Source organism: Notechis scutatus, chromosome 4 (assembly GCF_049901735.1).
Source record: "Notechis scutatus isolate UNSWTSFEM ecotype Mainland chromosome 4, rNotScu1.2, whole genome shotgun sequence".
NCBI lineage: Eukaryota > Metazoa > Chordata > Lepidosauria > Squamata > Elapidae > Notechis > Notechis scutatus.
Genome location: NC_142012.1, coordinates 164,886,582 through 164,906,299, shown reverse-complemented (window position 1 = coordinate 164,906,299; position 19,718 = coordinate 164,886,582). Strand labels below are relative to the sequence as shown.

At 42.7% G+C, this 19,718-nt stretch overlaps 2 protein-coding genes across 5 annotated transcripts in view; both read left to right on the top strand.

Moving 5' to 3' along the window:
• Positions 1-7,910, top strand: part of PRSS56 (serine protease 56) — a 47,945-nt gene extending 40,035 nt beyond the window's left edge. For all 3 annotated transcript variants that reach the window (XM_087965539.1, XM_087965540.1, XM_087965538.1), the window contains 2 exons: positions 4,143-4,267; positions 6,792-7,910. In XM_087965539.1, the coding sequence (XP_087821665.1) occupies positions 4,143-4,267; positions 6,792-6,965 (299 nt within the window). In that variant the 3' untranslated portion in view covers positions 6,966-7,910. The remainder of the gene's footprint in view (positions 1-4,142; positions 4,268-6,791) is intronic.
• A 2,126-nt stretch (positions 7,911-10,036) lies between these two features.
• CHRND (cholinergic receptor nicotinic delta subunit) overlaps positions 10,037-19,718 on the top strand; it is a 30,446-nt gene continuing 20,764 nt past the window's right edge. For both annotated transcript variants that reach the window (XM_087965524.1, XM_087965523.1), the window contains exons 1-2: positions 10,037-10,135; positions 15,896-16,041. In XM_087965524.1, the coding sequence (XP_087821650.1) occupies positions 10,084-10,135; positions 15,896-16,041 (198 nt within the window). In that variant the 5' untranslated portion in view covers positions 10,037-10,083. The remainder of the gene's footprint in view (positions 10,136-15,895; positions 16,042-19,718) is intronic.

Below are 19,718 nucleotides of genomic sequence, written 5' to 3'. Positions count from 1 at the left end.
TCAATTGAGCCCAACATTTCTGTCGCTAAGTGAGACATTTGCTAAGTGAGTTTTGCCCCATTTTACGACCCTTTTTGCCACAGTTGTTAAGTGAACCACTGCAGTCATTAAGTTAGTAAAACAATTGTTGAGGCTTCCCCGCTGCTTATCAGAAGGTCGCAAAAGGGGATCGAATGACCCCAGGACAACTGCAACCGTCATAAATATGAAACAGTTGCGAAGTGTCTGGATTTTGATCACGTGAGCATGGGGATGCTGCAATGGTCATAAGTGTGAACATTGGCCATATAAGTCTCTCTTTTTTCCAGTGCTGTTGTAACTTTAAATGGCCACTAAATGAAGTGTTGTAAGTCAAGGACTAAGCTGTATTGCAAATGGGTGTGGAACTTTCTTGGAAGTAAGAAAAATCCAGTTGCCTTTTGGGGAAAAAAGCACCTTAGGGAAAACCATGACCTGGATGACTGAGAATATTCGATGATCACAGCACAAATGATAACCAATAGAAATGAGATTTGCAACATGAAAAGTAATTAATGAAAAACAGCAACAAAATTAAAATTAAAGCAAATGGGAAAGAAGGAAAGGAAAGGGGGAAGGGAAAGATGGATGAAGAGGAGAGGAAAGGAAAATAAAAAGAGGAGGGAAGAGAGGAAAGGAAAGGAAAAAGAAAAATAGCACCACATTTTAAGGATTCTAACAGAATTTAGCATTAAATTGCTACCTTAAACATTTAAGAATATATGTTAAATGGTTTGCTGCCCCTGCTGTACCAAAGACGCCTTATTCCACCATATTATTATAAACTATATAGAGATAAAAAGGAAATTGTCTAATAACACCGCCGTATCATTGTGAAATATCAAAACACCGCGCCAAAGAAGAAGATATTGCTTTCTTCTTTCATCAGTTGAAAATATTGCTTTTTCTGCAATGGATGAATGGCACGTTTCTAAAAGCCTACCCCTATCTCTAATCTATCTATCTATCTATCTATCTATCTATCTATCTATCTATCTATCTATCTATCTATCTATCTATCTCTATCTCTCTCTCTATCTCTATCTCTATCTCTATCTCTATCTCTATCTCTAATCTATCTATCTATCTATCTATCTATCTATCTATCTATCTATCTATCTATCTATCTCTATCTCTATCTCTATCTCTATCTCTATCTCTATCTCTATCTCTAATCTATCTATCTCTATCTCTATCTCTATCTCTATCTCTATCTATCTATCTATCTCTATCTATCTATCTATCTATCTATCTATCTATCTATCTATCTATCTATCTATCTATCTATCTGAATAGAGCTGGAAAGGGACCTTGGAGGTCATCCAGTCCAACCCCTGCTCTAGCAGGAGACCCTATATCATTGCAGACAAGTGGCTGTCCAGTCACTTCTTAAAAACCTCCAGTGTTGGAACATTCACAACTTCAATCAATCAATAAATCAATCCATCAGAAAAGAGCTGGAAAGGGACCTTGGAGGTCATCTAGTCCAACCCCTGCTCTAGCAGGAGACCCTATACCTGTGATGGCAAACCTATGGCACGCATGCCACATGTGGCATGCAGAGCCATTTGTGTGGGCACGCGAACCCCTGGCAAATTTACCTGCACTGTGCATGTGTGTGCCTCCCAGCTGATTTTCGGCCCATTGGAGGCGTTTCGCCTCCCGGAGGCTCGAGAGAAGCCTCTGCAGCCTCGGGAAGCCGAAAACGGGCCTTCTGGAAATACCAGAAGTGCTGAAAGCGGGCCCATTTTTCGGCCTCCCGAGGCTGCAGAGGCTTCCTTGAACCTCCGGGAGGGCAAAAAGGGCCTCCAATGGGCCGAAAATCAGCTAGGAGGTGCGCTTGCGCAGTGCAAGTAAGGAGGCATGGGCATGCATGGAGGGGGCAGGGTGCATTGCATTGTGGGGTGCCGGCACACAGGCGCTTTTGGCACACCACAACCAAAAGGTTCGCCATCGAGAACTGCCGGTTTGAGCCTCTTCGCGGAGGGACCAAAACCGCGATCGTGCGCGGTTTTGATCCGTGCTCACTGCTGGAGCGCCCGAGCCAGCTGGTTCGGGGCTAAGCCACCCCATAGAGGTGGTGAAGAGGGGGAAGACTGCCAGCAGGGTTGAGGAGAGCCACATCTCTCCTCCTCAGCTGGCCATTACTCCCTTTCCCGGCGGTTGCAGCGGTGGTCAGAAATGGCCACCTCAAAGAAGAACTCGACCGAAAAAGAATGTGCAGGAGGAAGATAAGAAGAGAAAGTTTTGGATGACTGGGTCAAAGTGCAAAAGCAACAACTAAAGTACCCTGGAATTTAAACTAAAAAAAAAAGTAACATTGTTCCTAAAGAAGACTTTGAAGCAGCGAAGGAGAGAGAAAAGGGAAAGGATTTGGCTTTATTTTCTTCTCTCCCTTTCCCTTTACTGACAGCAAAGAGATCTAAATAAGAAATCAGAAAAACCACTTTGACATCAATAGGCATTTAAGCTGAATATAAAATGTCAAAGGGATAATAACGATTTCTGGATACTTAAAAGCTTTCAAAAGCAGGAAAGGAGAGAAAAAGAATAAAAGGGCAGGATCTGGAAAAAGGGAGGAGACTGCCTGGAATTAAAAGGAATTTACAGCAAAATTTCAACAAGACTTCTAAAAGATACACTTTAACTAAAACTTGGCAACAAAATAGTAAAACCCCAGGAAGAGAAAGTGGAAAAAAGAAGCAAGAAGAAGCAGCTTGGGAGTATTTGGATTACTTGGTGATCTCTGGATTTTTGGTTATTGCATTTGAATGACTAAAATCAATTGGGTGGTTGTTTAAAAGTGTTTAAAATGGCACTACTTTTGGATGAATTGAAAATGGAACTTAAAAAGTACAAAGAAGATGCACAAGAAGGAGAGGTTCTTTTGGCATCGTATTTCAATTCTTAGAAATGGAGATCCGGAACTATGAGAAACAACAAGAAATGCCTGCAGAACAAGAAGACTGGGACAAAGAAGTAGCCATCTTGAATGAACAAGTAAATTTATGTGGGGAAAAAAAAGGAAAGGGGGAAAGAGAATGAAAAGTTTAAGATTTGAAAAACAACCAAGAAAAGGAAGCATAGTTTGAAAAATAAGTACAATATTAGAAAGCAACAGAAGAGGGGAATACAGAAGAGAGAATTAGAAGTGGAGAGACAAGGGAGTAAAAAGGGGAGGGAGAAAAAGAGAGGGAAGAAGGAAAGGAAAAGAAGTTATAAAGACATCAACAAGATATGGAGAAACAGGACCTATTTAGAGATAATGGGTGAAAATTAAATTGAAAAAGGGATTCTGCAAATGTACATAAGACAGTATTGTCATATTAGAAATAGAAATAATTTTAGAAAATATGAAACAAGGTATGATTAAAATGATGGATAAAATAGTTATTGTAATCTAGTGAAATGTTTGTTAATAAATGAAATAAAATGAATGAGAGAATTGAATTAGGAAAGGATGGGAACATTTTAATTATTTAATGCCTTAAAAAGAATTAATTACAGAAAGCTTATAAATGTTCCCAAGGAAGTATGATATTTAATTGAAAAGAAATGTTAAAGATGTTAAGACTCTAATGAATATTAATGATAGAATTGAATTGGAATGGAATGAGTGTTTTAGTTACATATATTCAGAATCACTTTTTAAGAATATAGTGTGTATTTTTAAAATGTACCAAGCAGAATTCGATTGGAAGTTATGTATTATATTGAATGTTATAACCTCAAGGTATATATTGAAGCTTAAATAAGAGTTGAATGGATAAAATTAAAAGATATAAAGGTGTCATCCTCCAATTAGTAACTACAGCAGAAAGTTTGTTCAATGAGAAAAGAAGATATGAAATTGAAACAGGACAGAAAAGTATAAATATAATTATTTGAATGAAGATGAGATAATTAAAATAAAATTGAGAAAATTAAGAGAAGAGAAAAACTAGGCAGAAAATGTAAAACAGTAATAAGATATGGAACAGAACATAAAAGTGAGCATCAAATTGAGTTTGTGTCTGTATAAAGAAGTGTAACTCGGGGACCATGCTATTTTCAAAAAAAGATGTTTTATTTGTATTATGGTTTTCCCCATTGAGAAATTCACCCCACATCTTTCTTCTCCCCAGCCCTGGTTGTGGATTCCAGCTGCCTAGGAGTGAATGAATCTGCCCAGCGACTCCATTCCGTGCGGGAGAGCTACCGATGGATTCTGCAAGTGCCTCAGCAGGACCTCACCATGAACTTCCAGAAGGTGAGGTTGCCTGCATGCCAGCCCTCTGCCCTCCCCACCCAACACCAAGAAGGGTGGGCGGGGGAGGAGGGCTATACACTTATGACCACAATGGAGCCCATAATTTCTGTTGCTAAGCGAGACGGTTCTTAATAGCAATAGCACTTAGACTTATATGCTGCTTGAGAGTGCTTTCCAGGGCGGTTTTACGGAGTCAGCCTCCTGCCCCCAATAATCTGGGTCCTCATTTTATTGACCTCGGAAAGGACGGAAGGCTGAGTCAATCTTGAGCCAGCCAGGATCGAACTGCTGGCAGTGGGCAGTCAGCCTGCAATGCTACATTCTAACCACAGTGTGGAAGGAAGGGAAGGGAACGAAAGGGAAGAGAAAGGAAGGGAAGGGAAGGAAGGAAGGGAAGGAAGGAAGGAAGGAAGGAAGGAAGGAAGGAAGGAAGGAAGGAAGGAAGGAAGGAAGGAAGGAAAAGTAGGAAAGGAAGGGAAGAAAGGAAGGAAGGGAAGGAAGCAAAGGAAAAGGGAAGGAAGGAAGGAAAGGAAGGAAGGAAGAGAGAGAAGGAAGGAAGGAAGGGAAGGAAGGAGGAAAAGGAAGGAAGGAAGAGAAGGAAGGAAAGGAAGGGAAGGAAGGAAGGAGGAAAGGAAGGGAAGAAAGGAAGGGAAGAAAGGGAAGAAAGGAAAGAAGGAAAGGAAAGGAATGAAGGTAGAGCAATAGAACTTAGAGTTATATACCACTTCACAGTGCTTCACAGCCCCCTCTAAGTGCTTCACCGAGTCAGCCTCTTGCTCCCAACAATCTGGGTCCTCATTTTACCCACCTCTGAAGGACGGAAAGCTGAGTCAATCTTGAGCTGGTCAGGCTCAAACTGCTGGCAGTGGGCAGAGTCAGCCTGCAATACATTCTAATCATTTCATGGAGGGAGGGAAGGAAGGGAGGAGGGAGGGAGGGAAGGGAAGGAAGGAAGGAAGGAAGGAAGGAAGGAAGGAAGGAAGGAAGGAAGGAAGGAAGGAAGGAAGGAAGGAAGGAAGGAAGGAAGGAAAGGAAGCAAAGGAAGGAAGGGAAGGAAGGGAAGGAAGGAAGGAAAGGAAGAGAAGGAAAGGAAGGAAAGGAAGAGAAGGAAGGAAGGAAAGGAAGCAAAGGAAGGAAAGGAAGGAAGGGAAGGAAGGAAAGGAAGGAAGGGAAGGAAGGAAAGGAAGGGAAGAAAAGAAGGAAGGAAGGGAAGGAAGGAAGGAAAGGAAGGGAAGGAAAGGAAGGAAGGAAGGGAAGGAAGGAAGGAAAGAAAGAAAGGAAGGAAGGAAGGAAAGGAAGGAAGGAAGGAAGGAAGGAAGGAAGGAAGAGCAATAGCACTTAGACTTATATACTGCTTCATAGTCCTTCACAGCCCTCTCTAAGCGGTTCACAGAGTCAGCCTCTTGCCCCCAATAATCTGGGTCCTCATTTTACTGACCTCTGAAGGACGGATGGCTGAGTCAACCTTGAGCCGGCCAGGATCAATCCCAATGTCTGGTGAGAAGCTATTCCTCTGGTTAATTGTCCTCACTCGTAGGAAGTTTCTCCTTAGTTCTAGGTTGCTTCTCTCCTTGATCAGTTTCCATCCGTTGCTTCTTGTCCTGCCCTCAGGTGCTTTGGAGAATAGCTTGACTCCCTCTTCTTTGGGGCAGCCCCTGAGATACTAGAAGACTGCTATCATCTCTCCCCTAGTCCTCCTTTTCATCAAACTAGACATACCCAGTTCCTGCAACTGTTCTTCAAATGTTTTTGTCTCCAGACCTTTGAGCATCTTAGTTGCTCTTCTCTGCACTTCCCCCCCCAAAAAAGTCTCAACCTCTTTTTTGTAATGTGATGACCAAAACTGGATGCAAGTATTCCAGGTGTGGCCTTACTAAAGATTTATAAAGCTGTAGTAATTTATTTATTTATTTATTCATTTTGTCAAGCGATTATAAGATAACAGGTATAAGCATAAACATAGTTATGAATACATGAAATGGGTACATATAAGGAAAATAAAAAGAAACAATAGGACAGGGATGGTAGGCACGTTGGTGCGCTTATGCACGCCCCCTATACACCTCTTAGGAAAGGGGTGAGGTCAATAGTAGACAGTCTAAGGTTAAAGTTTTGGGGGTTTGGGGAAGAAACCACAGAGTCAGGTAGAGGATTCCAGACATTGACCACTCTGTTGCTGAAGTCGTATTTCCTGCAATCAAGTTTGGTGCCTATTGAGTTTGTATCTATTGTTTGCTCTTGTGTTGTTATGGTTGAAGCTGAAGTATTCATTGACAGGTAGGACATTGCAATATATAATTTTATGTACTATTCTTAGATCGGACCGAAGGCGGCGTAGTTCTAGATTTTCTAGGTCTAGAATTTCAAGTCTGGTGGCATAAGATATTCTGCAACGAGTACAGGAGTGGAGAATACTTCATATGATTTCGATTCTAAGCCTTCTGTTTAGACAACCAAAGATTGTATTAGTTTTTTTTAAAATTATCAGCCTCCCGCTCTCCCTCTCCTCCACCTGTTCCCCCAGATCCTGGTGGACTTGGCCTCCAAGAACGCCAAGGGCCTCTACCGAGCTCATATCCAAGCCATCGTTGGACAGAAGGCCACCCACTTCTCAGGTCTGGTGGGCCTGGAACAGGATTCTCTCTACAGGAGCATGCCTGAAATTATTGCTCTCGCCTTGGGGACTCTGAAGGTTTAACCTGAGGGCACTGCCAGGAAGGCCAAATTCAGTCCATAAGTAAGCGAGCCTGGAAGGCAGAAGACTGTGGTGGACATTCAGGGAAACAAGGTTGACTCCGAAGGAGACCTGGCTGCTGGAAGTGGAAGAGCGTAGAGATATCTGCCTGTTCTTCAGGATGGGACCTCAGGATGTTAGTTGAGGTGGCAACCAAGAACTCCTTCCAACGCTTGTAGATCAGTGTCTGTCGACCTTAGGAACTTTTAAGATGTGTGGACTTGAACTGTGATGACCCAAAGGGGCGTGGCACAAAGGCAACACAGTCACATAAGTAAGAAGAGTCCCTTTAAATACCTCCAATCTTGCCCCCAGTGTCCAAGTTACCTTCAGCTGGAGAAAAAAACTCTCCCCAAGAACAATCTTTAAGTGGAGGAAATTCAGTCCAAAAACAAAGTACATACAAACTGTAAATAAAAATCCACACATACCACGCTGCAGTAATTAACTTGACAGGAATTGCAGACTTGAAAGGCCAGCAAAACACACACAGTTGGGAAGACGCCAGGAACACAGATAAGCCTCGATAATACCAGATAATTCACAATTTGCTGTGTGCAACTTCCCTTTTTAAACACTATGTTCCCAGCTGCAGCTAATGAAGGGAATCAGGGCCTTTTCTTCCCCCGTAAGCCATTCAACTCACATTGCTCCCATCTCCGTTCCTTCCTGCATGCCCTAGGATGAAGAGGGGGTGGGCCTGGGTCTTCCTCCAAATTCCCTCTCCCTTGTTCTACCTCTCTCTTGCTCTGCCCAGCCAGACTTTGCCCTTCCCCAGTTTCTTCCACAGCCAACAGAGCCACACTCCCACTCCCTGTCAGCTGCTCGGCCTCCCCCTCCAAATCAGATTCTGACAGAGGCATGACATGAATTCAGTCTGGCGGAAATAAATTTCATTTACTACTACTACTACTACTATTATTATTATTATTATTATTATTATTATTATTATTATTATTAATTATTATTATTATTATTATTATTATTATTTAACAACTGTCAGATGTCTATGGAGATCCTCAGTTATCCAGGTCATGGTTGTCCCAAAAGTGCTTTTTTTTCAAGAGGCAACTGGACTTTCTTGTTTTTCTTTTGAAGACATTTCGCTTCCCATCCAAGAAGCTTCTTCAGCTCTGACTGGATGGTGGGGAATGGAAGGATTGATACTCCTTGCAGACAGCTGGTCATTTGCATCCTTTTTAGAGGGTCGTTGAGGCCACTTGGAGGTTGATCTCTGTCCTCATGGTCACCTGAGTGCAAATGGGAGTGGAGCCTTCTGGGAACTGTTGAAAGAACCGTGTTGTAGACTGGAGATAGACAATGTCGTATCCCTCTTTCTCTGTTGAAAGAGGGGGCTGTTCAAATTTGAACATATAATTGGCCTCTCGGACCAGCTGTCTGCAAGAAATATAAATCATAATATAAATATAAATCAGTGCAATTGTTCCTTTGAACAAATGGTTTGTAAGGAGAATGGTAAACCATTTTCTGGGTTTGTAGGATATGTCACCTCATGGCCTGATCGAATGAGGCTGGAATCCCACTATGTGACACAGAGACATGCCAAAAAAAATCAAGATGGTGGTGCTGCCACTGGCCTCCATCTTGAATTGTTTGACCCTCACGGAACCTTCAAGTAAGCTCAGTGTCAACTCATAAAATATGTCTGTGGTCTTTTTAGAGTTGCCAACAGAAAGGGAGGGGGGAGCAGTGCGGCAGCTTGCATTCCATAAATGTTTTCAAAGAAAGCTTCTAGGTGACTGAAGTTTCTGCCGTGCAAAATTCTAACTGGAGAGCATGACTGATAACTCTTGGCTATGGATGTGTCCCATTGGAGAATATATGAATTACGATACACGCAGGGGATGGGGGGAAACCAGGGTCAGGACCAAAATTTTGGTGGTCCGCAGAGAAATGTCACCCCCCAAAGCAATTAATCCAGGCTGTGCGGGAACACAAGGCTTGCGTCGCCTGCATTGAGAACAATACGAGGTAGTGAGGGGAAGGGGGGAAAGGGCGGAGAGGGGAACTTGTCCCACTTGCCCCACACGCCTGGTCTGGCCACCGGGCTACTTCTTTCTGCTTCTTTCTTCTGCTTTTGGCTGCACGCAAGGAAAGCAGCAAAAGTCTTTCTTTCTCTCCCCCAAACTCTGCCAGAAATGAGTCTCTGGGACCCTGCAAGGCCTCCTGCTCCAAGAGGCATGACAAGTCTCACAAAGACTTATTTCTGGCGGAGTTTGGGGGAGAGAAAGAAAGACTTCTGCTGGTTCTGCTGCTTTCCTTGCATGAAGCCCAAAGTCTCTCTCTCTCTCGGCACGCGAGCTGTAGGCAAACGTACCTCACTGCGCATGTGCGCGCCTCACAACTGATTTTTGGCGGGTTTGAGGCCTTTTTTGGCCTCCCAAAGGCTTGAGGAAGGCTTCTGCAGGCTTTGCAGGCTGAAAACTAGCCCTGTTTCGTCACTTCCTGTTTTTCCGAAAATACCGGAAGTGACGAAACGGTGCTAGTTTTCGGCCTGCAAAACCTGCAGAAGCCTTCCTCAAGCCTTTGGGAGACCGAAAAAGGCCTCAAACCGACTGAAAATCAGCTGTGAGGCGCAGTGCAGGTAAGGGGGCGGTGGGGGGTAGGGATTGCGCACACATGCATAGGGGGGCATGGAGGGTGCGCATTGCCTTCTGGGTGCTGGCATGCAAGTGCGTGCACAATTTTGGGTACAGGAGCCCAAAAAGCTTAGCCACCCCTGCCCTACACCATTTCTGATAGAGGACTGTCCAGTCTCTTTTTGAAAGCTTCCAGGGATGAAGCTCCCACAACTTCTGAAGGAGTGAGGGCATCTAAGATTTGACCCAGCCTGGTTCTGCCAGTTGCCTACAAGCAAAAAAAAATCCTCTTGATTTCAAAGAGGAAGTTAGGGCTGGGATGCCAGTCTCTTGTTTCCCTGAGCTGGCTCATAATTCTCCCTTCCCCCAGCTTCCAGTTGCTGTTGTCCGTCTGCATTCCCAAATTAAGCTTGCTTCCAATACCTTCATACACACACACAGAGGCAGAGAAAGGACGGAGAGCAGTCCATCCCGAAGGCAAGATGGACAATCGGACACTTCAGCTCGTTCTGTTTTGCACTTTGTCCTTGTCAGGTAAGATGCCCTAAAACCCACCTGAAGCCTAGGATGAGGGCACAGCTAAAGCCCTAATGGAAAACAGTGCCACGTTTTGCAAAAGAATATTTTTTAAAAAAAAAAAAAGCATTAGAAAAGCCCTGCCTTTGGCATTTCTGAATTGCAGAAACAAACAATCTTTAGGAAGCCACAATTCTGAAACTTGGAAATGGATTGATTATCAGGGGGGAGACATCAGCAAAATGTCTTTCTTGTCTACCTTTGACTCCGGAGGGTGTAATTTGGGATTGACACCCAGGAAGGGTTTGAGTTGAGGTGTAGGTGGTTTTTCTTGACTTGATTTGTGTGCGAAAAATGTAGGATACCTTCTCCTCCAATTCTTGGCGTTTCCTTATAGGAAAAAAAAAAAAAAAACACAATTGCACTGCACCCAAAGTGGTGAGTGGATTATGGTGGCTGGGCTCCATTTTTATATATGTTTGACTTTCCCATCTTCCTCCATATTTTCTCCGCTGCTTGCGGTCTCCTAAACACAACGGCAACTGTTTTGTGCGCTTGTGTGTCTATATGTCTGGGTGTCAGCTTCCCCTCAGAAATTGCATCACTGGAGGTTTTTAAGAACAGACTGGATAGCCACTTGTCTGAAATGGTGTAGGATCTCTTGCTTAAGCAGGGGGTTGGACATGGACTAGAAAAATCTCTAAGACAACTTCCAGCTCTTTTCTGATTGTTTGATTGATCGATTTAAATGCAACTAGAATTTCAGAATCTCCAAAATATTCAATAGCGAAGTCTTCCTATTTGTAATAGCAACATTTCTTGGTCTGTAAAGAAAGGAAGCTGAGATTTCAGCCAGAATGTTCATACTAGTTTTCCTCCCAGTTTAGGAAAATTTTTCCAACAAAGAACACCCGTAAAAACCAAGGATCTTACACCAAAAGATCACCAAAAGATCTACCGGTTGCACTGTGTTATATATGCAGCTTCCCTAGTGTTAACCTTCACTAGTTTCGTTTCGTTTTTTGGTTTTGTTTTCTGAAGTCAAGGCTATGGCTTTCCCAGTTGCAATGTATGGCTGTGAAAGCTGGACCACAAGGAAGGCTGAGTGCCAAAGAATCGAGGCCTTTGAACTCTGGAGCCGGAGAAGAACCTGCATGTGGTGGTGGGGAACTGGGGAACCAGTTGAGACTTTCAAGAAGAGATTGGACTGCCATTTGTCAGAAATGGTGTAGGGTCTCCTGCTTGGGCTGGGGGTTGGACTAGATGACCTACAACAGTGGTCCCCAACCTTTTTGTACCAGGGACCGGTTTCAAGCAGAAACACTTTTTAAGGACCGGGGGGAGGAGGCTTGGTTTCCTCCCGCCTCGTTCCTCTCTCAGTCGCTCTCTCGCTGCTCCACCAGCCCAGGAAGAAACTGCTTCAAAGAAGCCGGGGGTGGCTTTTCCTGTCGCCGCAGCTCCTCCGGTGCCCGGTCACCCCCACCCCACCCCGCCCGCCCGCGCGCCGTTCAACCCAGTGCTCCGTTCTGCCTGCCTGCCTGCCTGCTTAGTTTCTGGTTGTTTGGGAGCAGCTTCGCTGAGAATAATAACTATTTGTCTCTTTTACTCAGCCGAAGCTGTTCCGAATCAACCATTAACGAAGGCAGGCAGGCAGGCAAGCAGAACGGAGCACTGTGGATTGAACTGCGCGGTGGGCGGGGGGGTGACCGGGCGCTTTGGAGGCGCTGCGGCGACAGGAAAAGCCACCCCCGGCTTCTTTGAAGCAGTTTCTTTCTGGGCTGATGGAGCAGCGAGAGAGCGACTGAGAGAGGAACGAGGCGGAAGGAAACCGAAGCCACTGAGCTGGAGAGCAGGACAGGCTTCGGTTGCTTCCTCCCTCCCCTTCTCTCCTTTGTGTCCTTGATCCCCGATCCCAGCAGCATTCACCGAAGGCGAAGAAAGCCGCCATTGTTTTATTTTATTTTTTCTTTGCGGCCCGGTACAGAGTGCTCCACGGACCGGGACCGGGCCGCAGCCCATTGGTTGAGGACCCCTGACCTACAAGGTCCCTTCCAACTCTGATTATCTGTATCTAACCCCGGCCAACCATTCGTGCTGCCCAATTCCAAATAGGCCACAGCTTGGTACTGGGCCATGGCCCAAGGTTGGGACCCCTGTTTTAGACACAACCAGGAGATAAGAGCACACTATAGAAAATTAGCATCCACCCCTCTCTTAGAAGAATGAAATATCCTAGGGAGTATTAAAAAGGCGGACTATTTCCACTAAAAGGGAAAGAAAAATCTTAAAGGAAACGGAAACTCGGCCTCAGTTCCCTGCTCCCAGGAGGATATTTTGGTGCCAGTCCACCTTCACCCTCAGGACATAATAGGATTAGCCCTCTACCCATCTAACAGCAGAGCTCTCCACATGGCCCCTGGGGATATTACATCAGCCCAAAGTTGATTCAGACCAACATGATTCCACATGGGAGTCTGACTACAGCAACCAATAGAACACCTGCTCTTGCCACAGGAACAGGAAGCTCAAGGGTAAGGCCCAAGAGAGGGTATAAATAAACCTCACTCTCCACTCCATGTGGTCAGCGACCCAGAATAACACATGCTTGGTGGTTCTGCTTTAGCAATAAACCATCTTTCCAATAAGCCTCCGTGTTTCCAGGTGCCTTTCTCCCCACTTGGAACTGAACCCAGATGGACATTTCTCCCAACAACACCGAAAGTAGTTCCTTTGCAAGCAAACCAAAGTTTCATTTCCTGAAACTAGGAATAGCCGTGGAGGCATGGAAGGGCACATTGTTGGCAAATGGGAAGCGTCCGGTTGAAACGGATCACGTTACAAGCAAGTGAGGAGGGAGCTTGACACAGATTTCCCACAGGGGGGAAAAAAAGTCCCTTCAGATCTTACCGAATACAGAAAAACAGAATAACAGAGTTGAAAGGGACTTTGGAGGTCATCTAGTCCAACCCCCTTCTTAATCAGGAAACCCTGTTTCAGACAAACGGCTTTGCAGTCTCTTCTTAAAAGCCCCAGTGATGGAACATTCACAACTTCTGAAGACAAGCTGCTCCGATGGTTCATTGTTCTTCCTGTCAGGAAATGTCTCCTTCGTCCCAGGTTGCTTCTCTCCTCGATGAGTTTCCATCCATTGTTTCTTGTCCTGCCTTCAGGGGCTTTGGAGAATAGGCTGACCTCTTTGTAGCAACCTCTCAAATACCAGAACACTATCATGTCCTACTTACTCCGTCTTTTCTCTAGAGTAGCAATACCCAATTCCTGCAACCGTTCTTCATATGTTTTTGTCTCCAGGACCTTCATCATCTTAGTTGTTTACACTTTTATAATTGATTTAAATGGTTTATAATTAATTGGGATGCTTGGCAACTGACTCATATACAGAATAGAAATAGAAATAGAAATGAGTAGAGTAGAGTAGAGTAGAGTAGGATAGGATAGGATAGGATAGGATAGGATAGGATAGGATAGAACAGAAAGGAATAGAACAGAACAGAACAGAGCAGAACAGAAAGGAATAGAATAGAACAGAACAGAACAGAAAGGAATAGAATAGAATAGAACAGAACAAAATAGAACAGAACAGAAAGGAATAGAACAGAACAGAAAGGAATAGAATAGAACAGAACAAAATAGAACAGAACAGAAAGGAATAGAACAGAACAGAACAGAACAGAAAGAAATAGAATAGAACAGAATAGAACAGAACAGAAAGGAATAGAACAGAATAGAATAGAATAGAACAGAACAGAAAGGAATAGAATGGAACAGAACAGAACAGAACAGAAAGGAATAGAATAGAACAGAACAGAAAGGAATAGAATAGAACAGAACAGAAAGGAATAGAATAGAACAGAACAGAAAGGAATAGAATAGAACAGAACAGAAAGGAACAGAACAGAACAGAACAGAATAGAATAGAATAGAACAGAACAGAACAGAAAGGAATAGAATAGAACAGAAAAGAATAGAACAGAACAGAACAGAAAAGAATAGAACAGAACAGAACAGAAAGGAATAGAACAGAACAGAAAAGAAAAGAATAGAATAGAATAGAACAGAAAAGAACAGAAAAGAACAGAAAAGAACAAAACAGAATAGAACAGAACAGAAAGGAATAGAACAGAACAGAAAAGAATAGAATAGAACAGAACAGAACAGAACAGAACAGAAAGGAATAGAACAGAAAAGAATAGAATAGAACAGAACAGAGAAGAATAGAACAGAAAAGAATAGAATAGAATAGAACAGAACAGAACAGAACAGAATAGAATAGAATAGAACAGAACAGAAAAGAATAGAAAAGAACAGAACAGAACAGAACAGAATAGAATAGAACAGAACAGAAAAGAATAGAAAAGAACAGAACAGAACAGAACAGAATAGAATAGAATAGAATAGAATAGAACAGAACAGAACAAAAAGGAATAGAACAGAACAGAATAGAATAGAATAGAACAGAGCAGAACAGAACAGAACAGAACAGAAAAGAACAGAAAAGAAAAGAACAGAAAAGAACAGAACAGAACAGAACAGAACAGAACAGAACAGAATAGAATAGAATAGAATAGAATAGAATAGAATAGAATAGAACAGAAAAGAACAGAATAGAACAGAACAGAAAGGAATAGAATAGAATAGCTGAGCTGGATGGGACCTTGGAGGTCTTCTAGTCCAGCCCCCTGGTCAAGCAGGCGACCGTATACCATTTCAGACAAGTGGTTGTCCAGTCTCTTTTTTAAAAAAAAAAAAAATCTCCAGTGTTGGAGCAACCACAACTTCTGGAGGGAAGCAGTTCCACTGGTTAATTGTTCAAACTGTCAGGAAATTTCTCCTTAATTCTAGGTTGCTTCTCTCCTTTGTTAGTTTTCATCCATTGCTTCTCGCCCTGTCTTCTCTGAGGATGTGTAAAATATCAGTGTCAGGGCAAATCTATAACACAGTGGCTAAAGACTGAGCTACCAACCACAAATTCTCCAGGATTCGCCCTGACGTTCATTTAAACCCAAACTCTCATCTTTTCATTTAAAACAGTGATTTTTTTTTTGCATATGTCTAGGTTATTTTTATAGCAACAGAATGGAAATGATTTGCTGTTTCTTCTTGGGTTATTTCCCCCAGTTTTAATGTCCATCTTACAGTCATACATAACCCAGCCTAGCCCCTCTCTCCTTCATGAAATTAGGCCAAGTTCACGGGGCTTTAAGATCAACTACAAATCCTCATCCATCCATCAAATGCACCATTTCTCAACCTTGGCAAGTTTAAGATGTGTAGATTTCAACTCCCAGAATTCCCTAGCCAGCATGCCTGGACTTCCACTCCCAGAATTCCCTAGCCAGCATTCATGGACTTTAACTCCCAGAATTCCCCAACCAGCAAGCATGGATTTCAATTCCTAGAATTCCCCAGCCAGCCATGCTTGCTGGGGAATTCTGGGAATTGAAGTCCACGCATCTTCAACTTGCCAAGGTTGAGAAACACTGATAGGGAGAGAAGGATTACCGTTAAGAACTTCTCTTTTCCCCGCCCTCCTTATAGAAAATATAGAAAGCAAATGGCTTCCAATCTTTGAGCTGTGTGGACTTCAACTCCCAGAATTCCCCAGCCGGGGTAATCTGGGAGTTGAAGTCCACCCAGCTTAAAGTTGCTGAGAAAGATTGGTCTATCATTTTGCAGAAGGCCTGGCTTAGGTGTTTGCGCAGCATCTCTTCCTCACACCAACCCAGCCCCTTCCACCAACTTCTCTCCACATCCTTGCAGGTGTCCTGGGTGTAAACATGGAGGAACAGCTGATCAAGCTTCTTTTCACGGAGAGACAGTACGACAGGAATGTGCGCCCGGTGGTATCCAGGAACGACACCGTGAAAATCGAACTGGGTCTGACGCTTTCCAACCTGCTCTCCCTGGTAAGATCTTCCTCAGGCCTCTCTTGTCAGTTATCAACCAGCGCTGTCCATCAAGAGGGGTGGTCAAATAGATCAAACATATCCCGAAGTTGGTCAACATCACACATGTCACACATCACACACACAACACACCGTCTGCTACATCCGTAGGTTGCTTGGAGGTCCTTTTTCATTTCAGGTTTCTGCCAGTCGATTTGAAATGAAGATTTTTCTTCCTGATATCATCATCCTCTTTTAATGACCCCATAATCCCTTGTGGGGTGGAGTCTGGGAAAGTGAATGGAGCTGAGCGTTTACTGGCTGGATGCCCTTCCTGTCGCCAATGAGGAGTTTTGTTTCAGCATATATATTCTCATCCTGCCCAGAGGGGAGAAATATCTGCCTCTAGCTAGCATCGAACTCACAGCCTCCTGATTGTGAGACGAGAGCGCCTCCTCTAATGCACGGCACCACTAATTTTTCCTTCACGATATGTTTTTTACTAATTAATTATCCCTTTCACTAACAGATTAACAGATGAGTTGGAAGAGACCTTGGAGGTAGGGGTGGGATTCAGCCAGTTTGGACTGGTTTGGGCGGACTGGGTGTTAAATTTACATCCGGTTCACTGAACTGGTAGTTGAACCAACCGGCTGTCCTCTCCTCTCCCAGGAGGCCCGTTTTGGATGCAGGTAAGAGCAGGATCTGCGTGGAAGCTCTGGAAGTACCGGAAGTTTGGAAATGGGCCTGTTTCCAGCTTCTGGAGGGCCTCCAGAACAGCTAACCGGTTGGTGGGATTTTTGAATCCCACCCCTGCTGGTAGGTCATCTAGTTCAACTTCCTATGCAAGCAGGTGTCCCTACATAATTTCTAGGCCTCCTTCCCTCTTATCCAAACTGTGAGATTTGGATAAAAATAAATCAACGGACTATCATAATCCATAGGATGCTTTATTACGTAAGATACTGCATGACCGGACCCCCTAACCCCCCAAACAACCGTTTAGGAGGAAGGAGACGCTCCCTTTTAGTAGATACAGATTTCATATAGGATCTTCAAATTTAACAGATTACATCATACTTCCTGTTTTCCATACGTAGAAGTTATACAACGTTTCTCATAAGAAAGTCCCATCCTTCTATGGAAATCTCCCAACTTTCTTCACCGTTTTATCATCAGATTTCCTGTTTTCTACTTAAACGATTACACAAGAGATCATTAATATCCCTATAATGTCAAGACGACCTTCTTATTAACCCAGGCCAAGAACATACTATTTCACAACCAGACAGGACATTAGCAAAACAACAAGTTACATAACTGTTCTGATCTCTAACAGGTCACATAGGGAACAAATATGGCTTCAGTCTTGCTCTTTATATTCTTAGGTGTACAAGGCAAATTTCCATATAGAATAGAATAGAATAGAATAGAATAGAATAGAATAGAATAGAATAGAACAGATATTGGATTGGAATGAGAAGAGAAGAGAAGAGAAGAGAAGAGAAGAGAAGAGAAGAGAAGAGAAGAGAAGAGAAGAGAATATTGGGATGAAGAATAGAATAGAATAAAATTGAATAGAGTATTGGAATGATGATTAGAATAGAGTAGAAGAGAAGAGAATAGGAATAGGAATAGGAATAGGAATAGAATAGAATAGAATAGAATAGAATAGAATAGAATAGAATAGAATAGAATAGATATTGGATAAAGAATAGAATAGAATATTGGGATATAGAATAGAATAGAATAGAATAGAATAGAATAGAATAGAATAGAATAGAATAGAATAGATATTGGATGAAGAATAGAATAGAATAGAATAAATAGAATACAATAGAATAGAATATTGGGATGATGATTAGAATAGAATAGAATAGAATAGAATAGAATAGAATATTGGGATGATGATTAGAATAGAATAGAATAGAATAGAATAGAATAGAATAGAATAGAATAGAATATTGGGATGATGATTAGAATAGAGTAGAATAGAGTAGAATAGAATAGAATAGAATAGAATAGAATAGAATAGAATAGAATAGAATAGAATAGAATAGAATAGAATATTGGTATGATGATTAGAATAGAATAGAATAGAATAGAATAGAATAGAATAGAATAGAATAGAATAGAATAGATATTGGATGAAGAATAGAATAGAATAGAATACAATAATAGAATACAAGAGAATAGAATATTGGGATGATGATTAGAATAGAGTAGAGTAGAATAGAATAGAATAGAATAGAATAGAGTAGAGTAGAGTAGAGTAGAGTAGAGTAGAGTAGAGTAGAGTAGAATAGAATAGAGTACAAGAGAATAGAATATTGGGATGATGATTAGAATAGAATAGAATAGAATAGAATAGAATAGAATAGAATAGAATAGAATAGAATAGAATAGAATTCTTTATTGGCCAAGTGTGTGATTGGACACACAAGGAATTTGTCTTGGTGTAAATACTCTCAGTATACATAAAAGAAAAGATACATTCATCAAGAGTCGAAAATCATTAGGTACGACACTTAATGATAGTCATAGGGTACAATAAGCAATCAAATCATCTAGGAAACAGACAATATAAATCGTAAGGTTACAAAGTTACAGTCCTACAGTCACAAGTGGGAGGGGATGGGTGATAAGGAGAGATGACAAGATTAACAGTAATAGTAGTGCAGACTTTGTAATAGTTGAACAGGGTTGAGGGAATGATTTGTTTAGCAGAGTGATGGCTTTCGGGGAAAAACTGTTCTTGTGTTATAACTGAAATGGTTGCCAAAGGCTGACACACACGATTCAGAAAAAACCCAATACACAAGCCTGAGGATGGCAGATGAGATTCTGCCGAAATGTCGCTATAACTTTAAAAGCACAACTATTAAGACATGGCAAAATACCTGAAGAAACTGCTTGCCCTGGCACGAAGCCGTAAGCACCAGCCTGAGGATGGCGAGTGGGACCTCGCCGAAACGTCGCCAAGATACTCTTAATCTTACATGGGAAAAGAACCGAACACACCTAGACCTACGTGTGTGTGTGTGTGTGTGTGTGTGTGTGTGTGTGTGTATACTATTATTGTTAAATCTTCTCATCACTTCTCGTCACTCCTTATCACCCAATCCCCTCCTACTTGTGTCTGTATGACTGTAACTTTGTCGCTTGTATCCTTACCATTTATATGGACTGTTTCCTAGTATGATTTGATTGCTTATTTGTACCCTATGACTATCATTAAGTGACCTTTTGATTCTCGACTCCTGACGAATGTATCTTTTCTTTTATGTATACTGAGAGTGTTTGCACCAAGACAAATTCCTTGTGTGTCCAATCCCACTGGGCCAAGAAAATTATTCTATTTTAACTGATGTGAGGATAGCACCTGCCTAATGTGTTTTAACCTGGCTATTTAACCTGGTTCTCTTCCTGGTTGCTAGGTGGGCGTGGCCTAATTGGCCTCCTGCACTACAGGGTGTGTGTGTGTGTGTTTGTCCTTCCTGGGCTCCAGAGGCTTTTTTCGAGCCTCCAGGAGGGCGAACACAGCCTCCACCGGGCTCTGGAGGCCTGTTTCCACCTTGTGGAAAGCCCGTTTTTCACCTTCCCTGAGCTTCCGCGCAGGGCCTGCCAAACAGGCTGTGTGGAGACTCGTGGAAGGGGCGGGGTGGGGTGGGTGGGGCCAACCAGTCATTGCAACTACC